Raw genomic sequence first — 22,878 nt, forward strand, 5'->3', positions numbered from 1 at the left:
TGATCTCTGAGAGTACATAAACAAGTCTCATTGTTAATACTTCTGGCTGGTTTTCTGATGGAATGTCTAATTCTTCCTATTTTTCTCAGGAGAAGACATTTTCCTGGATTCCAGTAGGGATATTCTACCTGAGAGTTGTTCTGAGCCTGTGTTCTCCAAGAAATGCCACATTATCTTATGGAGTAGAAAATGGTTCTTTAGTCTCCCTATTAACTTGATTGCCATATAATGTGCACAGAAGTGTAATTGCAACAAAGTCCCTTGTGTTCTTGTACCAGGTCTTCCCTTTGCTCACAAAGCTTGGGATGCAGACTACACTGTACAGCCAAGACACAACATAATAAAACTCACAGGTTGTATGACCTTGCCATTTAAAACTCTTTGTTTCTCAGTGTGGGAAGTACTTAGTAGGAAGACTTATACTAGGTGTACGTAATGCATATTGTATTATGATTTTCACAGGCATTGTGAATGCTCCTAGGGGACCTCTGTCTCTATCATATTGAGCTATTGTGAGATGAAGAAACAAAGGTGTTCATCAGGCCTTGATTCTGTCAGTCAGACACATGAAAGCACTTTTATCTTTCTCATTCAGCCTCTGTTAACAAAGAATCTGGCAGCAAGATTTCATCCAGTCAGCTTTTTTACTGTAGTGGGATATCACCTTGTCCACATGTATTTTGTAAGAGTAGTCTTTTAAAACTCTGAAATGAATTATTTTCCATTGATCTTTCTTTGTATCTTTCAAATTTCTTCTTGTTATTTTTCTGAGATTTTGTGAGGTCTAGAGCCCATGATATCTCTGATTTGTTCCAGTTCTTTTTTTAAAATCCATATCATATGGATGCACTTTCTGATGTTGTAATTGACAAATGTTTGTTGCCATCTTTGTTCCTGGTCTTCTTGCTTCCAGGGTGGGAGACATTTATCATTGAGAGACCAGACCTCTGAGTAGCTGCTATGATCTCTGCCTTACTGATTTCTACTTAACAAATTACTGGAAACCATGTTATGGATTGGTCATGGTAGAGCATACTCTCCAGAAATTAGAGGATGTTCTGTGACGACTTGGGCATTCCTCTCTCCATGCTCCAAAGACAAGATTTTTTTGAGATCTCTATGCATTGAGGCAATCATTTAATTGTGTTAATACTGCACTGGAAATCTTAATTTGTGTGAATGATGATTTTATGATTTGATTTTCATTTGTTCATTTAGTTCAACTGAATACATGAGCCGCCACAAATTTTGCTTGCCAGTAGGTGGTCCTGGGACGTGTAATATATGCATCAACTTCTCTCCTCTTCACTTTATCTTTTCTCCTTTTACTTCAATATCTTTCTTATTGTTTCTTATTGTTCAATACTGAGATACCTGTGCCAGTGAGGCCATCTTTTTATATTTAATTGGACAAAAATATTCTTCAGTCCTGAGGGTCTGTGGAAAGTCGTCTATAATAAATTAGGAGCAGATGGACAGAAATAGAAAACTTCAGTTTTTATTTTGAAGAAATAAAGTGAGAAATTCAATTTTTAGTTTGGCTTTATTTTATCAACTGAAACTTTTTCTGATATCTAGCATTATAGTAAGGATATATATATTTTGTTGATGTTAAAATATTTGGCAATGCCCTCATGCAATAAATATTTTTCCTAGTCTTCTGCCTGCACCATATCTCATAAGTCTGTGACACAATTTTTTATTATCAGAAAATTTATTCATATATTCAGACTGTAGAAGAAAATTTATAAACTAATACATTAATGCTGTATTTGCTCAGATGTCTTCTAGTAATTAAATATTACCACATTCCCCTATTATTTAAATGCTTCCCACCCTCAAACATGTGGATTATTCCCTTTGCAGTGTTATATAGAAAAGAGTACTTTGAAACAAAATAATAATGGAGTCATTAAATTTTCCCCTTTAAACTCAAATAAACACATCAGCTTATAGCCCTGTTTTTTGCAAAACTGACCATGAGTACCACTGTTAAAAATACTTTTGGCAGTTCTCTTCTGTATGCTTTTGTAATAGGTTCTTTTAAAAAATTACAAAATGACTTTGTTTACAGATAGCAGATCAGATGTTCTTTCATAGTGATTATCGGCCCCTTATCCGTGATGCCAACAACTTTGTCCTGGATGAACAGACACAGCAGGCTCCACACCTTATGCCTCCCCCATTTTTGGTTGATGTGGATGGCAACCCTCATCCTGCAAGGTATCAAAGACTAGTTCCTGGTCGTGAGAACTGCAGGGAGGAACAGCTTATTCCTCAGATGGGAGTGACATCTTCAGGTATGGAAAATTTGACTTCACTGACCAGTAGTCTATCTAGTTACCTTCAGTTGTTCTACACTTTCACTTTGTCCTTTTTCTTCATTTATGGGCATAGTAGTTCATGCAGTGTGGAAGAATTGCAATGCCTTTGGCACTGGTTGCTTGTGACAATTTCATTTACAGCATTGTTAGCAGCCAAGTTGGCACTTGTTGATGCTACAACACCAGTTAGCTTGGAGTTTGTTTCTTTACTGGAGCAATGTATAATGTTGGGTGAGCTCTCAGTTATCTCTTTGGGATAAGATTTCCTTTAGAAAACCTAGGAAACAGACTGATCTTCCACAGATCAGTTAGAAAAGGTAACACTTACAAGAACATCTCTTAAGCTTCAGTGATATGGTTAAAGAACTGAAGACTTGAAAAAGATACAAAATGTAGGAAGTTCCTTGTAAGTTTTATTCTCATGCACATGACGTGAGAAGAACATGCATATGTTGGGCCAATGGCTGGCTGTTGGAAACTGCCTAAAGGTGTTTCATGTGGGTAGGGATAGAAAAATAATGCCTACTTAAATGTTACAAATTTGATATTAGTATGAATAAGCAAACTGGTGACTGGTGAAAGTAGCTTTAAATGTTTTCAAAATAAGCATTGTTAACTATTTGGATATTCTTGAAATATATGAAAACTGACTGTTCCTATAAATTTTTATAGTTTATATGTTCACGATGCTTAAACTCGTGGTGTGTCAGACATTCCAGGAAGGGTAACTGAGAGTGTTTTTACCAAAAAATCTCTTTATCCTTATTTGTAGTTCTCAAGATTACAGGGCAGTGAATATTTAAGCATTTTTAGGGGAGGATTTCCATATTTCCTCCAAAATTACAAGAAGAAATGTTACTTGAGAAGCAACTGTAAGAAGGAAAATATGCTTCCTAGTGGATGTAAATTTCTTAGTTAGTGACTTATGAAACAAAATTTGATTTTTAGGGAAGGATCTGACTTTATTTCATTGTTACAGCTAAAGTGTGAATCCATTGCATTGTGAAATTCTCCAAATTTCAAAATGTGCTGGGCACATTCTTCAATGTATCTTGAAGCAAGTTAGACTCTACACACAGACCCAACAAAACTAAATTTAGTGGTCTGTCTGCCGGACACATGAATGCCTATAGGAAGATGATGTCCATAGCATTTTGTTTAGTATCAGAGAGCCATCCATCAGCTTGGCAGGTGATGGACAGACACAAGACATTATTCTACCTTTTTACAATATAGCAACAATGCAGTTGTATGCAGACCTAAACAACATTTATATAGTTTATATGTTCCCTTCCACTAAGAAAGTTCCTTTTCTTTCTGAAGCTTTGTTGTGGGGTTTGATGCATCTCACTCAGAGCACTGACCATTTATTTCTTGTTAAGTTTTCTGTAAGGATTTCTAAGAGTAGGGGGAATTCAGATAGTCATACTTGATTTACTGCCTTGATGAACATGATGCTCCTTTAAATCAGATGTTTTGAAAACATCAAGTATACACCAGTGTCTTCATTATTTCATTTAAAAAGAAACCACTTGCTGTTTCTTGCTAAGGCATTGTCTCACAGGCTAGATACATAGAGACATTCATTTTGTTTAGATAGCAGTTTCCTTATTTAAGATGATTCTTGGGTTATTAGTATTATTTCCCATTGTTCTCAGTAGTCAGTATGTCTGCTAATGAGATTGGCAAATTAATGTCTCACTTACCTGACTCAGAAAACATCCAACTGTAGTTATACCAGAGCTTTTTCTATTATTCCAAGGTTCTGCTGCTTTAGGGAAGTTGACTTCAGTAACCTTTAAAGCCTGAGAGCACTACCTTAAGTATTTATGGTTTTTTCTGCATACTATTAAGAGATAGCAGCTTCTGTTCAGCCACATAATCAAAGCTCTTCATTTCATAGCACAATTACTGTAATATCTAGCCTTTGATCTTGCAAAGTACAGTTTGTAATGTGATATTTCTTTGGAATCATACTGGAAAAATAATTTCTATATCTTGTTTCTTTGAACACTGTTATTCCTCATTACAAAGTTTTGCAAGTTCTGCTTCTCTTGACTAGAGCTTCCCACCATTCCACTCCACTCTCTCGCTATTCTGTGTGGAGATGTCTGACTTCTTTTTGAATCAGTACTGTAACCCTTGTCTTTTTCTCTATACCTCTCTAACTTTTTTGTGATCATTGTAAGTATGAAAACAGGTTTTGTGTTGTTCATGCTTATGTGCTGTGTATTTTGCTTGCTGCTCAGAAACAGTATTATCACCTTGTAATCGCTTCTTTAGAACTGTTTCCCATCCTCCAGTCACAAGACCTATCCCAAAGGAGATTTCTTGACTGTTTTACATACCAAAGAAAATTACCATTACTTGATCTGTGCAGTCATTATGTCCATGTGGAGCTCAATTAAACATTTTTACTGCTTCATTTTCTACAGTATAGATAATTATTTTCTAATTCAGTTAGACCTTCTTGATGTGGTTCTTTCATTGAAGCTTATAAAGTGTTTTTTAATGCATTTGAGGCAGGCTAATCTTGCATTTGGACAATTTGCATTGACTGAGCTGACAAACAACAGTTGTATTAAGCTTCTGTGGCTTGCTGGCACTTGATCAAATTTAACGTTTTATTAGAAGTGAAGTGTGGTCATCTTGACCCTGCTTAGAAAATATAATGCTCTCAAATATATTAAGAAAAGAAGTTGTCCTGTTTTAAGAAATGGCTGTTAGAAAAATAAGCATTAGCTTGTAGCTACATTGATAATTTTCTGACCTTGTTTCAAAGCTAAAGCTTAGATGAGCTGTCTGTAACATTAATTTCCTAGAAATTTACATTTGTGTGTTGTTCTGTACATTTTACTTCACAGGATTGAATCAAGTTCTTAGTCAGCAAGCAAATCAAGAAATTAGTCCGTTGGACAGCATGATTCAAAGACTTCAGCAGGAGCAGGACCTGAGGCGTTCTGGGGAGGCAGGAACCAGCAGCACCAGCCGGATAAGCAGAGGTAGATCACTGGGGGATGGGTGTTGAGGCTGGGAGCTGGAAAACATAAATCCCTTTATATTGGTTATGATCTGTGCATTTTGTTTAACTGGTAGAAAGGAGGTATGCAGCTGTAGAAAACAGTACAGCTTTCCCATTTTTTTTTTTCCTTTTGCAAAATATTTCTTAACATTACAGATTTATCTTTGTTATTGTCTCCTCACTCAGGGAAGTGCAGCAGCTGTGTTCTCTTAGGAGTAACTACCCTACTGTTACTGGAACTGGCCACCTAGTTGTTTGAAATCTGACTTCTTTCAAATTAGGATACAGGAGGAAGAAAAGTGGAAGGAAATACTTATTTCTCTGCAGAGTTGCTCCGTGTTTCAGTGTCTTGCACTAGAGTACGCAGTAGTTTTCAACACTTTAAAAATTATGGTTAGCAATCCACTAGAGTAATCAGGATTAGCTTGTGAGTGTAAGGATATGGAAAAATGTTGATATTTTGCTACTGTGTAGGTGTTTGAAGGCTCTTGCATGTGTGTGTGGTTTTGTTTTGGGTTGGTTTAGTTATTTTTAACCTCTTGAACATTTCAGTTTTTTGTCTGTAAATTTTACAGCTTGATTCCTAATTTCCAGGGTTGAGGATTCCTTTTTTTTGAAGGTAGAAGACTGTTTAAGGAACACACTGATCCAGTGAGATAGCTGTTTTATAATACAGCTCTAGAGTGCAGTAGCAATAGTCAGCTTTGCATAAATGTTTTCAAAGGTATTTTTAAAGAAGCAAATATTTGCTTCACTTCAGATTGATGGTACACCTGCTTCTTTTCAATGTGAATTTTTAAACAGGGTGCTGCAGCCCAGTAGCTGTTTGTGCTGTGTTGTGATGACTGTAGAAACTGCTGAAATACTTATATTCAGTTCGTATGATTTCTTTTGAAGTAATAGATCAACTAAAGTAATTTTTTCCATTTCTTTCCAAGTCTTTCTTTTCTAATGCTTCCCTAGGAATTTCAGATCAAGAACTATTGCTTTTTTGACTTTTTAGGATCTGTAAGCTCTACCTCAGAAGTACACTCCCCACCAAACATAGGGTTAAGGCGCAGTGGGCAGATTGAAGGTGTGCGTCAGATGCACAGCAATGCACCCAGAAGTGAAATCGCCACTGAGCGGGACCTGGTGGCTTGGAGCCGCAGGGTGGTAGTGCCTGAACTGTCTTCTGGTGTGGCCAGGTAAACACAGATGGAGAGTTTTACTGTGGTGAACTTCATTAAATGGAAAGGTTTTGAAATTCTTATCGCCATTCACATTGACATTTGTTTTCTATTTTGTCATCTCAAATTTCTTATAAAGTCAGTTTCAGTTTGAAATCACTTGTTGGTATATCGCTTGAAAAATCTTGTAATTCCAGAAGGATTAGGAATAAAAATTGTCCTTTTAATGAATGACAAAGTAATTGAAGTTGTATAGGCAATGGAATCTAGTTGTTTCAATATCTTCTGACTTGTAGCATAAGATTATATCCTGTCATTATATAGTGTTTAATGGCTGGAATACTGACCTAAACTATTAGATGCCTGAGATGAATTTTGATTTCTGAACTGGAACTTCAATTTTTATCAGTAAATGATGAATACTTAAATCTGTAAATCAAAAAACCTACTTTCCGTAGTCAAGCATAAGCTGCTCTAGTTTAATAAAATAAGATGAAAATCTTACTTTGTTTGAAAAAAGCTAATTTTAAAACCATATGCTAATTGTCAACAGAAGAACTGCTGCTCAAAGAATGGTGTAGATGTTGAATGTCTATTCCTTGGTTTGGAATAGATCCTCTTAGTTTTAGTAATGTCCTTTGAAGTTAACATCTCCATTTTCTTTTTTCAGTAGGCAAGAAGAATGGAGGACAGCAAAGGGAGAAGAAGAAATAAGGGTGTATCGATCAGAAGAGAAAAGAAAACATGTAATGAGTCACATTCCAAGAGAAAACAAAATACCTACTTTCTCCAAGGTAAGTGGTCCACATGTACCTTATCACAGAATGAAGCATAAAATGTTCAGTAAGTTGGGTCGCATAAATATGTATTCCTCTTCTCAGTTTTAAATTTACAGACCAGAGTATGGGAGTTTGTTTGCCTCCTCAGGATGAGGAAGCCTGTCTGTACTGATGTTTCAATATGTTCTTAATAATAAACAACATGGATTGCTTTCAGAAGTGGGGAGAAATCCCTCCAAATCTGGCGTTAGGGACGTGATTTGCTGTAGGGAGTCTGTCACTATTAATCAATACACCCTGCTGCTGTTGTCTACTGTTTGACATACTGTTCTGTGGAAAGGTTGTATTAAAACTCAAGTCACAGTTCTTAAGTTTAACAGATTTAATACATCTCCAAATAGATAATGGGGTATTTTTTTCTCATAGTACCCTAAAAATCATATTTTGGGCTATTATGGGCTATATCTAAGGCATGCTTTTTGCTAGAGCTGGGAGTACATTTTCAGAAAAGATGAAAGCAGGATAGGTTAAGTAGAAGGACATAAGTTGTGTTAAGAATTAGATTGTCATAAGCGACATGCTTTTTTAAAAATATGACTTGCAGAAAATTTCAATCTTGCATATTCTTGCTGGTTACAAAAATTGAAAGATATATATTTTATGTTCACAGAAAGAATTTTAAGTCTTCTTTGTTTAAAATTAGTTATATCTATTAATTGGACATGCTTATGTATGCTTTTCAGCTAAATAGCCAGCTATGTTTTTGTAATAAAGGAAGTAAATTTTAGCAATGGTAAAGAACTCATGCTTTGAGTTTCATAGTATGCTTAATATGGAGGAGACTCTTTTTGTCTTCAAACTGAAGCTTGTAAAAACAGCTTTCAGGAACACCTGCAAATTGTGGCAATTGTGAATGAAAACTAAAAATCATGAGATATAAAGTGTAAAAATAAATAAATGAAATTAAAAGAACAAGTATGCAAAAAACTACAGCTCTTAATTCATTAGAGTACCATACTTTATGCCTGTGAAGGAAGGAACTGAGATTGAAAACAATCTGAAAATAAATAAATTTCAGATGCTTTGTAGTGATTCTGTAATTTTTAATAATAATGAATTAATTTCATATGTAATAGTGTAAATTTGAAATGAGCAAGTTTATATTTGATATTAAATTTGAGTTTTGTTTTGCTACATTTTTCATACCCAACCAAAGTAAATATTTCAAAAAAAGTGATGTGAACAGTCCTCTGCCCACAGTTCCCTAATAAGTTTAAATTTCTTTATTTAATTTATTTCTTACTTTTTCCTTCAATTTCTTTCTTGTATTAAAGTCTAAATGCATTGCTATCTTAAAAAATGATCCTGATGCACTCTTTTCAGTTCTGCAGGCACCAACATTTTGTGTTTTCCCAAGATACACTGAAAGAAATTTGTTCACTTTTGTCTCCAAACTTTATGCCACATGACAGGACTCATTAGTGAAATACTGGGACATCAGAAGTCTTTAACTCTTACTTTTCTTTTGGGAATAATAGCAAATGGGACTGACAAATTCACATTTAACAAAATATTTTCCTGTCTTGAGGGAATGTATTTTGGTGCTGAATTATACAGTTTCTTTTAGTTTAATTTAACAGTTGCACTGCTTAAGGATTTCTGTTTTTTTCCTTGTCTTTTGCTGCAGCCTAGTCAAAAGATCCTTCCTGATAATGTGAATTCATACCAAATTACCATTAAATTTCTAATTGGGTTACAGTTTTCTTCTAAAATATCACTAGGACATAAAAGTTTAATAGAATTGGCTAGCTGGTCCAGCACTGTGGTTTTAGCAATTATTTTTATGATATATTTGCAATAAAGAAACTTAAAGCAATTTTTTTTTTAAATCCTGTTTAAACAATTTTTTTAATGGTAAAAAATTTTTATAATGGTAGCACTGGATCTTTTCGGTCCCATATTTTTATTCCAGATATTTATGTCCTTGAAATCCTTCAGAGCAACTGCTATTTAGGAATAACTTTGTTCAGTTTTCATATATTTACACATGGGGGTTTCTGTGACTGGATTCTGGATTCTCAGAATGTGAGGGAGATAAATTGGTAAATCCTTTAGTCACTTTCTACTTTTGTTCTGAGAAAATAATGAAAAACCCCAGGCAATTGTGGTCTTTTCATATGAGTATGTCAGTAAATTTTCTACATAAACATTACTGATATACTTAGTAATACTTTCAGAACACTTAAAGCCTTCATAAACCTTACTGAATACTTTTTCATAACACCTTGGAATAAAAAAAGTGGTTTTCTTCCATAGCTGATTCTTCATTAAATACATCTCTTTTTGGAGGACTTAGACTGCTGAGACGTTCACTAATTCAGATCTCTTGAGTAAAATCTCAGAGGGATTCAGAAATAAGTAGATATCCCATGGGCTTTAAATAAGCACGTTTCAAGAAGGAAAAGGTGTTTGATCTTGAGTGATTGTCTCACAATTCAATTAACTGCTTTTTATGATTTTTATGATTTTTGTTGTTGCTTATAGTGAACATGAGCAATACTTCTGCTCAGGAGTGTCTAAGCAACAGGAATAGTGAATTGGAATTGTCATCTTCTGTAGTATTCACAATAAATTCAAATAAACACCTGGGAAGAGAAACAAGATTGACTGCAATCCAAAAACTGTTGTGCAATATTTTTAGGGTTGTTTTGTAACCCTAAATTATAGTAGAAATTATAACTTCATTATGGTTGTTCTTCTGTTGCTGTTCTTATGCAGTGGCAGTGTGACTTGAAATAGAAACTGTGTTAGGTTGAAGATTGAACTGGAAAGCACAGTGCAAATCTTTCTTTTCCTTGAGAATATCCAGTAGGTTTTGATACTGATTCCTTGTAAGTTTTACTACAGTATTGTTGCAAGACTATTCCTTATTGCATAGGGAATTCTTACGGGTTTTATGAGAGAATTTATGAGCTAAAGGAGATGGGGAACACGTCCAGCAAAATACAGGGCATGACATTTTCTTCCAGTAATCTCTGGACCTAAGAACTACAGCATCAAGAATTCTAGAAAATGTCTCACTCTATAGAACTGTCAGCTTCTCTGGGAGCAGAGTAAAACAAGGCTTGTATTTAAAACATTGTCTTCATAGGAAAATTCAGTTGTAATTCATACCAGTAGGAAATACTGGTTTTTATATCAACTTCCAAAATTTATCAGGTATATTCAGATAATAATGGTGAAATAATATTTTCTTCTGTTTTCTTCTTCCCTTCTAACTGAAAAAAAGTTGAAAATACAGAAGTAAAATGAAAAGATGGGCAGGAATGAATGTTATTAGTATTTTGGATTGCAAGCTGAAGTGTAGGTCAATAAGGAAGAACACAGAGCAGCTGTACTTGCATTTTGAGGAGATTCCAAAGTCCTATTGCTAATTTTTAATTCAGGGTCATTGTAGGGTGTGTTAAAAGTAGTACAAAATTATAGCTCAGTCCTTCTTCTTTAACAATATCTGCAATTTAAATTGAAGTCACAGAAGTGTTCTGCCATTGAAAGCCCACATTTTTTGACACAGGTCATACAGAAAAGTGTTTGTATGTGATTGCTTAAGGGTCTAATGGAGTTGTGGGGGAGAAACTAAAAACTTGGGGTATTTTGACCTGAATAGTTTTTAGTAAATAGTATTTAGTATAACTGACCTGCAGGCTGAATGACAAACTTGGTTTGACTTTCAAAGTCATTGGTGAGGATTAGAGTTTTTTCTATTTTTAAACAAAAACATGTAAAAAAAGCAAACAGCAGAAACTTGAACCCCCAATACATTAATGAAAGAGGATAGAATGGATTTTTTACATCTTCAAAATGGAGCTGTATTCCAAATTACTTGTTTTCAGGAGCAGATGAAAACTGAGATAAATAACATGCTTAGGTAAATATTCCCAGTCCAAGTACTTAAGAGGGTTAGTCTATTAAACTACTGGGATTAGAGCATTTTAATAAATGTTTAAGAGTGTGAAATTTCTGTACACTAGAGGGTTGATATGATGTGTGTCCTAGTAAAATGTGACAAAAATGGAAATATTCCTCATTATCATTAAGTGGAAACGTGATGCAAATTAACATGGGAAATTGTTATGGACGGACAAAAGTAGGTAAGCCTCTGTTGTGATGGGTTCAAATGACTGTATTGTAAACTAACAGAACCCAGGGAGGAGCAACATGTACTTTGTTCTGCTGAAAGTGGCTTATTTTTGTTCCACAGAAACAAGTTTTTCTACTTACATGTTATTTAAACAATATTTCCAATTAAATCAGCAAGATGTTAAGAGGAAAGTAATCTAAAACTCCAGAACATAGCTCTTAGTGCTTAGTGTCTGTTATCTCACTGCTTTTGGAACAGTTCTTACTATTTTTTTACATACATGTGATGTGGTAAGAGTAAATACTGAGTAATTATCGACACTGAATCAGACTTGAGGTCAGTGTGGAAGGTGCTCTTTAGCCAAAGAGAAAATGCCAGGGAGAGAGACCTATTTAATGTTGGGGTTCTGATACTGGGCATATGCTTGTGCCTTGCCCCTGTTAAACTTCCTAGTAGAAGTTAATTCCTGTTTGGCTTAAGGAAGGAAGGATCATTTTCACACAAAAAATAGATTCTGCTGGTTAAGAAATACCATGAAATTGCTACAGACGAAGCTTTCCAAAATTGCTTGAGCCCTGTATGAGACTGCAGCAAAGCTGTGCTTCCCAGTGCTGTCAGAGTCATAAGGACCCTAGCATGCTGTGTGGTCTCAGTTGTCAGGACATCACTGGGTTTCCACTGTGTCTCTCAGAAATGATGTTACCAAGACCCCCAGCAGTGTCCAGTATCCCTCTCAAATACAGGAAATGCCATAATCTTTATTTCACAGAAAAACTTCTGTCAGGAGCTGTAATTTCTGTTGTATCAATAGATATGCTCTGATACTGACTGGAAGCCTTGGACAAGGTACAAGGTACTTGTCAGCATATATTACTGCTCATCAAAGTGTTTAGAGAGAAAGTGATGATTGCACTTCAAATCATAGGTTATCTTGGCTTTATTTCCCAGCCTACTGTTAGAGTTGAGAGTACAATTTCAAGCCCTTTCTTTAGGTTCTATATTGAGGGAGAGGAGGCATCAGCTGTGTTTCCTCAGTTTTAGTTAAACACGCTGGTGATAATTACATTTTGTTGGAAAAAAACCTGTTGTACTTTATAGTCAAACTTCCACATTCAACTCCACCTCTCCTCAAATAAATAAAGTTCTGCCTTTACAGCTTCTCTTCAGATTTTGAAAAATAAAGATGAATAGGAATGAAGTTAAAATGTATTTTTTTGGCAAGATGAGACCGTTGCATACATTATGACTACTTTTCTCATCCCTGCTTGAGCAGGGGGTTTAGACAAGGTGACATCTAGAGGTCCTTTCCAACTTCATTCTATCATTCTGTTACTCATGGATAAGTACTTTTGGTTTTGTTTTCCTTTTCTTTTTCTGTTCTTGTTTTGACATTGTATCTTTCCTTACAGCATCACTATGACCCAGTACTTATACAGTGGTATTGCTTTTTTCCATGTGCGAATGATTGGGTGGAGGGGCTGGGGAGTTGATTTTTCCCTCAAGCTTTGAACTGCCAAAAGAAAAGAACTCTTTTCAAAACCAAAGAGTAATGCAAAGTGCTTCAGTTTTCCAAGCATCTGTAGTTCTATTTGAGTAGGGAAAAGCTGTATTGATGATAACTGTTTGAGAAACCTCACCTCTGAAGAAAAACAGGGAGGTAAGGATTTTAGGACTTTTGTTTCTAGAGAGAAGACATGAACATCACAGTCAAGCTGTAACGTAGCTTCTGCAAAATATGTCCCCCTTATCGTGATGGATACTTGACTAAGTTCTTTCACTGGGGTTATGGGATTCCATTCTGTTGTCCCTGCTATGTCCCTACTATGTTTTATGGTGAAAAAGGCGCAGTGCAGTAGCAGAAACTATAGCACTGGCTTTTGTGACCTCTTTGCTTTGGTAATGCATCTTGAGAGCTTGATGAGAAGTGAGCAGCCCCAGAAGGCTGAAGGACAGAAGGCTGTGGGATGGGCTCAGCCACTGGGCTCAGGGCTGCCTTGGAGCTTTTCTGGGTCAGGTCAGAGCAGCTTGAGGAGATCCCTTGTGCAGTGCCAGTTTGAATCCAGAAGGAGGAATGAGTGCCCCAGGTCTCAAAAGTCTTAGGCAATGTTAAAATGCTGATAGCTGAGCAGTCCCATTAGAAGTGTCTCTGGTAACTGTGCTGTCAGTGATAACTTCCCCAACTAGACATAAGGACAGAACAACTGAAGCACAGTAAAGAAGCTCACTGAAAAGAGCATGGAGCAGTTTGTGTTGGTCCTCTGTGCTTTGATGAAAACTTGAACACAACTTCACAGAGTGGTGTGCTGGCTTGCTTTACTGAACTGTTGCCGTCATGCCTGCAAAAGGTGTGTATCTTCTGACAGGGAGCATGGGAGAAAAACCAGTTACTGGACTTCTGCACTTTAATGATGATTGTTGTGGCTAAGGAAAACTAAATCTTATAGCCAAGTTTTAGTACAGCTTTTACTGTAAAAAGTGGGAGTTATTTTCCTCAAGAATAAAATTTAACCTAATGAACCAGCTTATATCATACATGATAGAAAAGGTATTTTCTTTTGTACAAAAGAAAAAAAATCAAGAGTAATAGGTATAAGCAGTCTGCTCTACTAGAAGGCTGTCAAAATATTAGTGCCTTTCTTTGTTTTGTTCCAGTTTTGCTTTCTTCATCTCTGGGAGTGTTTTTTTTTTTTTTAAACTATTATCAGCACCTAACTTAGTAATGAGCCCAGAAATTATTTTCTTGGATCTGAACTAGGATGAAGTTTGACTATACATGCCAAAAAAAAAAAAAAATAGCACAAAACTCTTGAAATTGTGATCATGACTCTTGGGGTTTTTTCCCAGTGACTGGGGACTAAGACAAGATTGTAGACTTGATGTAGAGAGCAAGTGTTTGCATTATATATATTCTACAGGAGGAACAAAATCTCTTAATGCTGGAGCATGAAGTGTTTCTAAATTACAGCTTTATTTCATTCTTTTAAGCTTCATATTCTTTCAAACTGACTCATTCATTTGAATTCTTCAATGCATCATCATACTATTTAAAGGTCTGTATTTTCTAACAGTCATCTCTATGCTAAGGATGTATTACTGTACGGGTTTCTTTTCTAACACATCTGACCCCTTGGCTGCAAAATAACACTTTGGACTTCTGTTTAAGAGTCTTCCTTCCTTAGTAATTTTTAGTGTAATTCTAAGCTTTTACAAACCCTTAGCAGCCTATCAGTAGTTATGTTTTAGTCCTTATTAATTGACATGTACTTTTCAGAGAATGAATATTTTTAATAATTGCAGATTTAAAAATTGTGTTTGTGTCTGGGAAGAAATTTAATTATTTCCAGAATACACAGAACTGTTTGGTGCTTACATTCATTCAGCTATGCATGTGGAGTGTTTTCTTCAGCAGCTCTTTGTTTTGGACTTGTAACTTTTTGCCAATCCAAAAATTGCTTCCTGGAATAGTATTATTAAAGAAAATGCTATGTATTAATAAAATGTATACTCAAATATTATGTATTTTGACTTTTATATCTTCACAGAACCATTCTCATGATAATTTACTAGATGCTAATGACTCAAAGAAACAAGCAGCCAATCAGCACAACTACCGTACGAGATATGCAGCAGAAGAAACTGCAAGGCCTGCTGAAGAGCTGGAAAATGGACACAGTTCTTCAGATGTAAGAGCCTTATTCTTGAGGCAGTCTTACACATTGCATTTCTATGCATAAAGCTCCTGCTTCAGCGAATGAAACCTTGTTTTTTGTGGAAACTCAAGTTACATTTTTTATTGGGCGTTTCCTTTCACCTCTTTAAAAAATTATGTTGTATTAGGTTTTCACATGCTGTTGTATATGTTTGACTTTGACTTAAAAAGTAATTGACAAAGGAGAAAAATGTTCATTTGTAGGGGTATTTTCTAAAGTAAGTGTGCAATTTGTAAGCCTAGTCAGTACTGCCCACATGGCCTAGCAATAGGGTCACCAACTTTAGGTGACCCTGTTTGAACAGGGATGTTGGATAATATGACCTCCAGAAGTACCTTCCAGCCTCAATTATTCTGTGCTTCTGTAGCTATGGCAGAGAATGAGTGAGGAGTACATAATGTTCATATTGGGTTTTTGTTCAGTATTAAAAAGATGTGGAAATACAATGTTAAAAATAATTTTTGAGAAGGTAAACTAATTTTTCAAATGATGATGAAAAATGTTGCTCTACACTGCATCTGGCCAGGTACAGATATCTTCATGCTTCTTTATAAAGTCCACTAAAGCCAAGGAACTTCCTGCAAACTAAAATTCCTTTTTAACATAAAGCTTCTAGAATACCAGATGTTTATAACACATATAAAGCCTAGAAAAGTTTTCATTGTATTATCATATATTATAACTTAAACTCTAAAGAAAATTCTTTCTTTTTCTCTGCTTCCCTCTCTCCCCCTTCCCAATGCCCTCTGCTCTCCTTATTAGGAAGGGGAAGTAGTTGTTGCCAGTGGTGGAACTTCAGAGGATGATGAAAGAGCATGGCACAGTGATGGCAGTTCTAGGTAAGTGACGGTATATATAACATAAAGAGAAAAGTCTTGCTAGGAAATCTTTAATAATTTTTGCTGTAAATAGTTAATGATTAATAACTTGTGCAGATTTAGAAGAAAAAGTGAACAAGAACACGAAACTTTAAGGATTTAATTTTCAGTCATGTTGCTAACTAAAATTTAGGGAAGGTTTTTCCTTGTTTGCTAGAAGCAGAATTGTTTTGCAGGAAGGTATTTCTTTTCAGGCATACAAACACTTCAGGCAAGTAGTAGCAGTTTCCTTTGGTGCTCAGTCTGAGCTGTGATCCTTGGTTTGGAATTAAAGAGCAAATAGAGCGTCCTTTATTTTTTCATTCAAAGCTATTCAAAACCAAAAGTCTTGAAAACAATATCCAAACTTCAATGTTTATCCTCTTGAATTGATGAAGTAAATAAAAGTATTTACTTTGAGGAATGCTATAAGTTTCTTGCAAGACCAAATGATGTCAGGGCTTTTGGTTTATTACCATTTAAATTGTAGATAGAATATAGGGTTTTAATCATCAGGGATTTAACTATCAAAGCATTGTAGTTATCTAGACTGTTAACTGTAATCTTTTATTGGGTTATATTATGTAATCCAGTGCACTTTTTAACTTTAGGGTTTAATTTCTTTTTTCTTTGTTATATCATATATAGTGACTATTCTAGTGATTATTCTGACTGGACGGCAGATGCAGGAATCAATTTGCAACCACCAAAGAAAATTCCTAAAATTAAAACAAAGAAAGCAGAAAGTAGTTCAGAGGATGAAGAAGGACCTGAAAAACAAAGGAAGCAAATTAAAAAGGAAAGGAAAAAGGGTATTGAGGAGAAAGATGGACCATCAACATCACCAAAGAAGAGGAAACCCAAAGAGAGAAAACAAAAGGTTAGATGTTTGTGTATTGCAGGTTGCTCATTCCAGCTGACTTAGAAATAATTGGATGAATGATTCAGTTACATATACAACTTAATATTGTCTAATTTTAAAACACATAATGACTTTTACTCTTTACAAATGGTAATTAAAGACCTCTTGCAAGACAGGTAACTATAATGATATGCTTTCTGAATATGATACATTTGATGTAAGGAGCACTTCTAATGTCCTTGTCACTATCCTTGCTCACACCAGAAACTTCCTTTCTGTGGAAGTTGAGTATTCAACTTCCAATACAAATGAGTATTGTTATGAAGTGCCAGTATTTTTTACAGCTGTGCTGACTTGTCTTCTTATATAATTGCAATTTTTTTTAGATCTGCACAACCGTATCATTTTTTTCTGTCAACTCTATGATATATGATATTTGCATTATGCTTGTCAGTATTGACTCCATCAAGAGAAATATGACTTGATCAGGACTTTGTTGTTGTCTGTATTTTGTTTGCTTTCTAATATAATGTAATTACAGTTTATATCAGTACATAGAAATTTCCAGTGATTTTAGTTATTTTCAGTGGGGATTTTCAGAGGTTGTTTTGTTTTTAATTGTTAGATCTGAAAACTTCATTCTTCCTTCTTTCTTTACAGAGAGCAGAAGTGATCTATCTGGTAGATGTTAGTTGTTATTGTAAGCTTAAAGCTTCTGTTTTTGCAGTACCCAAGGAAGCTCACCATATAATCTAAACTAAGTACCTGTATTTTGTTTATTTATTAGGTTAGGAGTCCTCAGCATTCTTTAAGATAATTATTTCAGTGTCTTAGCCCTCATTAGAAGGTAGACTGAAAAAGCAGCTGTTCAAACACAGAGGCTGGCACAGTGTCAGATTAGCTGTGAATCTCTGGTATGGCATACAGGATGTCAGGTGGTAATCTTTCTTCTTTCTTTTGGCTACTTTTTCTGTATTGTACACAGTCATTAGTTGCACTGTCAATACTAAGAGTATATTGCTATTCATACAATCTGAAACAAAAAGAAGGTATCAGAAGGGATAAGAAAGCAGATGAGAAAAATAGATGCTGGGGGACTTTTTAGATGATTGAAACTTCTAGTTTAGCTTCTTACTATAAAAAACTGGTTGACAGCCTAGTATTTCCACTTAGATTAAAACTAACCAGAGTGTTTTGGGAATCTTGCATCCATTTTAGTCCCAGTTATTGAGATATGGGACATCTTTGATTTAAAAAGTACCAGGGCTAGATATTTCAGACTTTAAAAGCTGACCTGCTTATTTCTTGAGTCAGAAGAAAATATGAGGCTGGAAGTATTTTAAAAAATCATCTCTCTTTCCTCTATCCCTTGGTAGCATTAATTATACCTGTCATTCCTGACAGATGTTAGTCTTTGAAGTTTCTTGTGGTGGACATTTGACCTCTTTACTGAGCAGAGAGCTCACAGGCCTTTCTGGTAGAAAGTTCTTCCTCATTCTGATCCTGATTCAAAATTAGGTCTTTCAGTTGAGGAAAGAACTTCTGAATGTCTTTGTAGCCACACATAGAATCTTAAAAATTAAAAAAGGAGTAGAGAAAATTGACATTCATCTCTATTAATGCATGGGTTTAATGATTTTGAATGGTGCTTACACTTCTAATCCTCCTCTACCAAAAATCAATCTAAAAAATGATACAGCAGTAAAGAAAGACAAGGAAGGATCACCCAGGAAGATCAAAAGTGCTGAACATTTTTTTTTTCTTTAGATCAGACACAGAGGCTGACTCTTAGAAGGGAGAGAGTTTGGAAGAGATATGATGAAAAAGCTTGTGTAAAACTATAATGGTTTAGAAAGGAATAAATGCACAATGATTTCCTTCCTTGTTTTGTTACAGTGAGATGTTGCACCTGGTGACACAAAAAGCTCAAAACCCCAAACCCAATTGAGTGTGTAGTCAGGTAGTGGAACTAATTACTAAAGGATTTAGTAAAGTTTCAGAAATTATTTAATAAAATCACTGGGAATAGTCCCTTCATGATGAGTAACTAACTTCAGACTTCAGTTCCAGAATGTTTTCAACTGATGATTAATGTGTAAAGTTATAATAAGGGAAGGTTCTGCCTTCCCATAATTCACCAGTTAGCTAGACACTTTGCCCTGATGCAATGTATCAGTTTTTTGCAAGACAGACCTACTTGAACCTCAGAATTCACAAAGTGCTTCTATGTTATTGACTCATTACAATAGAGATGTTCTATTTTTTTTTTTTTGGTGGGCTTTTGTTTTTTACTATATGTATGCTTTTTCCTGTGATACTCACTGGTGCAATCATGACAGTGCTTTTTGTCAAGTGAAATCACATTTGAATTGGTGTAATGGAATTACACATGGGATATCCTACTTGCAGTCTGGAGATGCAGTCCTCCAGCAGTGGCTGTATGCAGTGGATTTCTGTACAGACATCCAGGGTTGTTTTCTGTACACACACACAAGATCCTGTTAGGAATTTCAAAGCAGCCTTGCCTGAATGGCTGTACAAACCTCTGCTTTATCTGACTTATTGGATACAGACAAGCAGTGTGCACCTAGGATGAGCAACTGCCTTGAGTGTCATTGCTTACAAGTATGTGATGTGGAAGTGCATTCTGAAAATGTAGTTGCATAGCACTTTATAGTAAATATAGTAAATGTGGATGTGCCCAATCCAGGTAATTTTCACATGATTTACCTCATAAATCTTCCTCCTTGTTTTATGCAAGGTTCCTTAATTGGAGGCAGCTGTATAATTTTAGTGCCTTTTTGGCCAACGCAGCCATGTGAATTTGGTTCAAGAGAATGACATGTTTCCATTGTATCTTTTTGGGCATGAGACATAATTACCTCACACACCCCCCAAAAAATCTCAAAAGGCAGTTAAGATTAATCCTCACAGTAACAATAATTTTGTACAAATCCTCTATGTTTTCTTCAGAGGCTGGCTGTAGGAGTTCTGGCAGAAAATGGTTTGACACTGGAGGAATGGCTGCCTTCAGCATGGATTACAGACACTGTTCCTCGGCGCTGCCCGTTTGTCCCACAGATGGGAGATGAGGTATTGCAGGTTTTGCCTCTGTGTCCTTGCTTCTTTCAGTTTGTTTTTGCCTTTTGTATTTTCATCTGTACATTTTTCCTCCAGAGACTTATAATCAAAATATTTTGGATTTTCTTAAAAACATTCTTTGATCTGGTTAAAATTGCTTTTGCTTCTTTGTACTTCGAAAATATTCTGCATAGCGTTGCTTTAACTTTATATTATTATTCCCTGCTGTTGCAGTAGTGTTCCTTCTTGTATGCTATTCAGTGTGTGGATTTCCTTATGACACCTGTAGAAAAGCTGTGTGAGGTGCTTTATGTTGTAAAAGTATTCCTTAATTGTAGAGTATTTAGGATCCTGAAAAGCAGGTAAGAAATCAGATATGAAATTAAGTCTGGAAAACATACTTCAGTTTGGGACTTGAAAAAAAAACGCCAGGAATCAAGCCTCCTGGGGAAGGTTGTGAGTTTTTTTGCTTGGTATGATTGTTTTGATGTCATTTTTTAAAAAAAATTCATTTATTTTGAAGAAAAATACTGATACTGTCCTTATCACTTGTGTTCCTGATATAAAAAGCTTCTGCTCATCTCTTACAATGGAAAACCACGAGAAAAGTTTTGTATATATGTATTTTATACAAACCAGACTGTAAATGACCCAGATGTCTCAAAATACAGTAGCAAAAGTATACCCACCAGTTTCTGTTTTGGAACATGTAGCAGGTGAACATTACAGTGCATTCTATGAATAAGTAGTATTAGGTAGAATGCAATCTTGAAAGCCAGAGTCTGTACATGTTTCTTAAAACACCCTCAGGTTAAAATAAGAGGAAATAGCTGGCTTATGCTGTAATGGGCAGTGTGTGTTGTCTGTTTGGGGAGCAGCATGTTTTCTGAGTTACTAAACAGAGTTGTTGTATAGCTCACACTTTTAGAATGCTGTTGGAGAAATATTTGACATGGTGGCAAAGTTGATTAACTTTGTTCCCAAGCTGAAGCTTTTTGTGGGCACCACCTCAGAAACAGAATCAGGAACAGAGGTTGCATGTGCAAGCAGTTTTGTTTTTACTGGATCACTTCACTGATCAGTTCATAGCACAGTTAGGCAAAAATTACATCAGCAAAGTCTAGTGAGGGAGGGAAGGAGCATTTCAGGTTGACAGTTGAGAGTTGCAGCTAGAGAGAATGCTTATGGATTGATACCCTCCAGGAAGCATGTTTTGGAGACTCTGCTGTTCAAAAGATCAAGTCCAAATAAATATATTTGGTGCCTGATACCATCTGGATCCAGTGAAGCAGCCAAGGATTTATCAGTACCATACTGCTCAGGAGACTTTAACATCATATTGGTTTAGTAAGATAAACAGTTGTGTTTGACTTGGCACCAGCTGAATACCATGTACAGTGTGTACTAGGAATATCTAAGTAGGGTACATCCTTTTGCTGAAAATGCTTTATGTGGGAAAACAGGAGGTTTTGTGTCCTGTGCCTAGAAAGTAGGAATAATTGCTCCAATTGAGAGTATGTTTGTAATCCAGCTGCTCTGTCTGAAATTCCATCTCTGATACTTGCCTTCCCCAGATTTGCTTAATATGTGAAAAGAAAGTATTTATCTAGAAAGTTACTTTTGACATGCACAGAAATAAAGAGTTGGTTTAATTAGAGGATTATGAGAAGCAGTATTGTGTGGCCTTCCAACACTTTGTTGGATGGTAGCTGTGTTTTATAAGATTTGGGAAGTGGTATATTTAAAATTTGTTCTCAAGCTGTACAAACATGTAATAAAAAACCAGTAGTGCTATATTTAGTTACACTTAGGGTATAAGAATAGCACATACCATCCCTTTTCCCTTTCTGAATAGTGCTGTTTACAGATCTCTGCCCTGCGACTTGTAGAACAGTGGAAACACCAGAGAGATGGGCTTGCAACTTTGCTGTTTGAATACTCAAATACCAGGCATGTTTGTTGGAGTGTTCTGCCCTTAACACAATAAAAACCAGTTTTGTCTGGTACTACAACAAACATGCAGAAGCAGGAATTCATCAAGCATAACAATATTATTTCCTGGGAAAAGATATGAATTTTTTTTTCTTTTCACAAATATCTTTGCAGTTTGTTCTTCTGCTGGAAGATGCAATGTTTAGAGGCATTTGCAAAATAAAGAATATTTTGCTTCTGTAAACAGTGGGTTGAATTTATGTAGTGGTTTAACAGAAACACTGAGTGTAGCAGAGATTGTTTGTAGCCTGTGCACTGTTTTTGTTTTGATTCAGTGGAATGTATGGGAAACAATCATCACAATGTTGAGAATGTAGTGTAAATTTGCCTTCAGATGTGTCTCAGTAGCCTCTGTTCCTTTTCCTGACAGATAGATTCTGACAGTGCCTAGTAGATTCTCACTGCTTTCATGCCTTTTGTAGCTGCTGTATGTTTTGTCCCTATGAGAATATTATGCATATTGAATACTCTGAAAACAGGGATTTTTAAAAAAATGTGGTGCTGAGTTCTTAATTAAAAAAAAAAATTGACACATGGCACTAAGAGTTCAGTACTCGTTAATGTAGAAACTTGGCAAAGACTTCTTTATAATGTTTTATGATACAAGTGCTTTGGCAAGTAGGTAGGAATACAAATATTAGTGTGTTTATTTGTGTATTTTAAAACTTAGAGTGATTTCTGCTCTGCTTTTTCTTGTTGTATTGGACCTTTACATTAAAGCTATCTTTCCTTTGTGCAGTTAGATGGAAATCCCATGTTGGGACACTTCAAGAGGATCTTTTATTTGGCATAAATTGCACCAAGAATACAGCCATTTATCAGATCTTTGTTCTTATTAGTTTGGGGAACCTCTGTTTCGCATTTCAAATGCGTTCCTTGAATACATGTTAATGGGTTTCAGCTTACTAACTCATTACAGTGATGGCTTATTATAAAAGCAT

At 35.6% G+C, this 22,878-nt stretch overlaps 1 protein-coding gene across 3 annotated transcripts in view; it reads left to right on the forward strand.

Annotated features, from left to right (window-relative positions):
• The window catches only part of PHIP (pleckstrin homology domain interacting protein), a 106,972-nt gene that overhangs the window by 59,000 nt on the left and 25,094 nt on the right, over window positions 1–22,878 (forward strand). For 2 of the 3 annotated variants that reach the window (XM_058019812.1, XM_058019814.1), the window contains exons 17-24: window positions 2,075–2,300; window positions 5,189–5,326; window positions 6,350–6,533; window positions 7,186–7,309; window positions 14,978–15,118; window positions 15,908–15,984; window positions 16,651–16,882; window positions 19,838–19,957. In XM_058019812.1, the coding sequence (XP_057875795.1) occupies window positions 2,075–2,300; window positions 5,189–5,326; window positions 6,350–6,533; window positions 7,186–7,309; window positions 14,978–15,118; window positions 15,908–15,984; window positions 16,651–16,882; window positions 19,838–19,957 (1,242 nt within the window). The remainder of the gene's footprint in view (window positions 1–2,074; window positions 2,301–5,188; window positions 5,327–6,349; window positions 6,534–7,185; window positions 7,310–14,977; window positions 15,119–15,907; window positions 15,985–16,650; window positions 16,883–19,837; window positions 19,958–22,878) is intronic. The other variant, XM_058019813.1, reaches the window with a different exon arrangement.

The sequence above is a fragment of the Melospiza georgiana genome, chromosome 3 (genome assembly GCF_028018845.1).
Source record: "Melospiza georgiana isolate bMelGeo1 chromosome 3, bMelGeo1.pri, whole genome shotgun sequence".
Lineage (NCBI taxonomy): Eukaryota > Metazoa > Chordata > Aves > Passeriformes > Passerellidae > Melospiza > Melospiza georgiana.